This window comes from Austrofundulus limnaeus, unplaced genomic scaffold (assembly GCF_001266775.1).
Source record: "Austrofundulus limnaeus strain Quisiro unplaced genomic scaffold, Austrofundulus_limnaeus-1.0 Scaffold34, whole genome shotgun sequence".
Lineage (NCBI taxonomy): Eukaryota > Metazoa > Chordata > Actinopteri > Cyprinodontiformes > Rivulidae > Austrofundulus > Austrofundulus limnaeus.
This window is the reverse complement of record NW_013952436.1, coordinates 1,527,075-1,529,911: the sequence shown is the minus strand read 5'-3', so window position 1 is coordinate 1,529,911 and position 2,837 is coordinate 1,527,075. Positions and strand designations below refer to the sequence as shown.

The following is a 2,837-nucleotide window of genomic DNA, read 5'->3' as shown; positions in this document are numbered from 1 at the left end:
CAAGAAGGAAAATGAAACTTATTGTCCTCATTTTTTTACCGACCTCAAAAAAAGTTATTGTGCAATTAATTGATTTATTGACTATCGCGACAGGCCTACAAACAGTAAGGAAATTTGTGTTTGGTAGATTATTTCTTTGTTGTAACGATGCTTCTTGGCAGTAAATCTTATACTGCTAGAAAGCCTGTTAATTTCTCTTTTAAATGGTGCCAAATTTGTAAGGAACGTGCATTTGTGGGATGAGCTGAGTATGTGGGTTGCACACATAAAAAATTTGCCAAACAGCTTAATTTGCTGTTGATACTGACTCTTGTTTTGAGCTTCTGGTGGCCCCGAGGTGCTGCCAATCATACGATTTATAGCCAAGAATCATTGTTACAACAAAAAAAAAATACCAAACACACACTTCCTTACTTTTTGTGCTGAGTATATTTATGCCCAGAATCCTGACACAAAACTGCTGCATGAGAAACCTTCACACAACCACTCTGCTTCAGGATTAACGAGTTATTTATCTGCTTAGAGACAAGAATAAAAACTTCATTATCTAAAATGGCCATTAAAAAGACATTCTTTTCACTTCCTGTTTCGCAGAAACAATAAAGATCATTTTCGATGGTCATCATGTTAGGATGTGGAAAAGAAAAAGCAACGGCCTTCATGGCTGTTTCATTAAAGCAGAAACTGAGAGTAGCTAGACCATCTCTGTCCTTCAAACTGCTTCCTTACCGCAGCCTTTATTGATGAACGTTGTGGCGATCCCAGTCTTTCCTGATCGTCCGGTTCTTCCAATTCTATGGACTACAATCGAGACAGTTTCAACACATCGGTGCGAGAAAATAGAGACAAACTCATACATACACAATGTTTACATGTTTATAAAACAAAGTCAATTATATCTGAACCCTCTTACCGTAGTTTTCTATTTCTTCAGGCATGTCGTAGTTCACTACATGCTGAATAGCTGGGAAATCCAGACCTTTAGAAGCAACATCTGTAGCAACTAAAACGTCTTTTTTTCCTTCTTTGAAAGCTTCAATGGCTTTTGTTCTTTCTTCCTGATCTGGAAAATATATACATAATTTGATAAAACAGCATTTGTTCAAGAAAATCACACATAAAACCTGTGGCATTAGTGACATCTGGTGGTCGTAATGAGGAACTACAAGAGGACTGAAGGAAAACAAGAGGACTGAAGAAAAACGTGTCCAGTTTGGAAAATAAATAAAAATTAAAACACAATTTTTTTCTGAATATATTGTTTCTGTGACTGCTTTTTTTATTGTTCTGCTCACCTTTTCCTCCGTGTATGGCCACGGCCTCCACTCCCTTTAGCAGCAGATACTCATGAATGGCGTCAACGTCGGCCTTCTTTTCAGCAAATATCAACACCTGTCAGAATAAAAACAGCATTCAGACTCATTTCCCCTCACGTTTGTTAGGTTAGGTGTGTTTGTGTAACAACAGGTGGAGGTACGTACAGGAGGCGGGGTTTTCTGGAGACACTCGAGGAGGTACACCATCTTGGCCTCCTCTTTGACGTATTCCACTTCCTGTAAAACCATTACAAAATGTCATTTATTTTTTTGGTAAAATGCTTTTAGTTCAAACGAAATATTCTATGAAAAGATAAACTTACTTGGATGACGTCCAAGCTGGCAGCTCCGGCTCGGCCCACGTTAATAGTGACCGGTTTGACCAGGGCGCTCTTTGCAAAGTTCTGAATCTTTTTAGGCATCGTAGCGCTAAATAGCAGCGTTTGTCTTTGTCCCTAAAGGAGGAAAGAAAAAATGAGCACAGGTGATTTTTTTTATTTTAATAGTACAAGAATAATTTCCAGCATTAACAGATTGAGTGCAGCAGCTGGAACACAAAACCACCTGGCGAGCTGCGAGGACTGCTTAGATAATGAATTTTACTTCCTTCGAAAACGTGAGTGGGAGCAAAAATTAAAATGCAGAGAAGCAGATTTCATGGATAAMAATCAGGACATAATCACCYGTCTAWACAAAAACACAATAATACAATTTGAAGCATCAAAGCAAGTGATTTTGTTGTTGTGATTTATTTCGAAAGGATTATAGTGAGCTCAGCTTCAGTGAAAGTAAACCACAGCTAGCAGAGCTAGCAGCAGGACACGTCTCAGCAGCAGAATGCTGAGAAAACTTCCTGAATTCTAAAGCAGCAGCAGAGATTATTTACTCTTTCAGATCGTTTTTTTTTTCTGTTGAAACAGTTTTTTGTTGTACTTTGTGCTGTAATTATTTGCCCTGAATGAGTAAAAACAAAATAAGCACGTCTTGTTAGAAGAATAAATTGCTGAAAGTTGKTTTAATGTTTGGAGTAGTGCCTGGAAGGTGAAAAAAAAGCTTAAGCTTCGTTCACACCACAGGCTAAACAAGTGACTAAAACCCTATTTTTTCTGCCCTTATCTGACCCATACTGGGTCATTTTATGATAGTTTGAATGTGACGGATCAAAWTTTTCAAATCTGATCCAGGTATTTTTTATTTGTGGTACTAAATCAGATCCAGATCTGATGTTTTTCAAAATGACTTCAGTCTGAACCGTCATGTCACATTTCATCTTTCATGTCAGCGAGGTGGGAGTACACGGAGCCTGCGATCCAGATATTGATACCAAAATCAAGCAGTTCAAAGCTTGGAACCGCAAACTTTCCACATTTGTCATGTTCTGGTTGACTGAGACTTCAATTGAATTCAAAAATGTATTCATTTCATTAAAAAATAACTATATACAATAAAAAACAAAGAAAATACACAAATCAAAAATCTAAATAAAATGAAAGGTAGCAGAAGAAGAATAAATCTTATGTC

General features: G+C 37.4%; 1 protein-coding gene across 1 annotated transcript in view; it reads right to left on the bottom strand.

Moving 5' to 3' along the window:
* ddx41 (DEAD (Asp-Glu-Ala-Asp) box polypeptide 41) overlaps positions 1–2,837 on the bottom strand; it is a 19,900-nt gene that overhangs the window by 5,575 nt on the left and 11,488 nt on the right. Inside the window, exons 11-15 of the mRNA XM_014006093.1 lie at positions 1,640–1,771; positions 1,482–1,553; positions 1,296–1,392; positions 914–1,063; positions 730–801 (exon numbers count right to left, since the gene is read on the bottom strand). Of these exons, the coding sequence (XP_013861547.1) occupies positions 730–801; positions 914–1,063; positions 1,296–1,392; positions 1,482–1,553; positions 1,640–1,771 (523 nt within the window). The remainder of the gene's footprint in view (positions 1–729; positions 802–913; positions 1,064–1,295; positions 1,393–1,481; positions 1,554–1,639; positions 1,772–2,837) is intronic.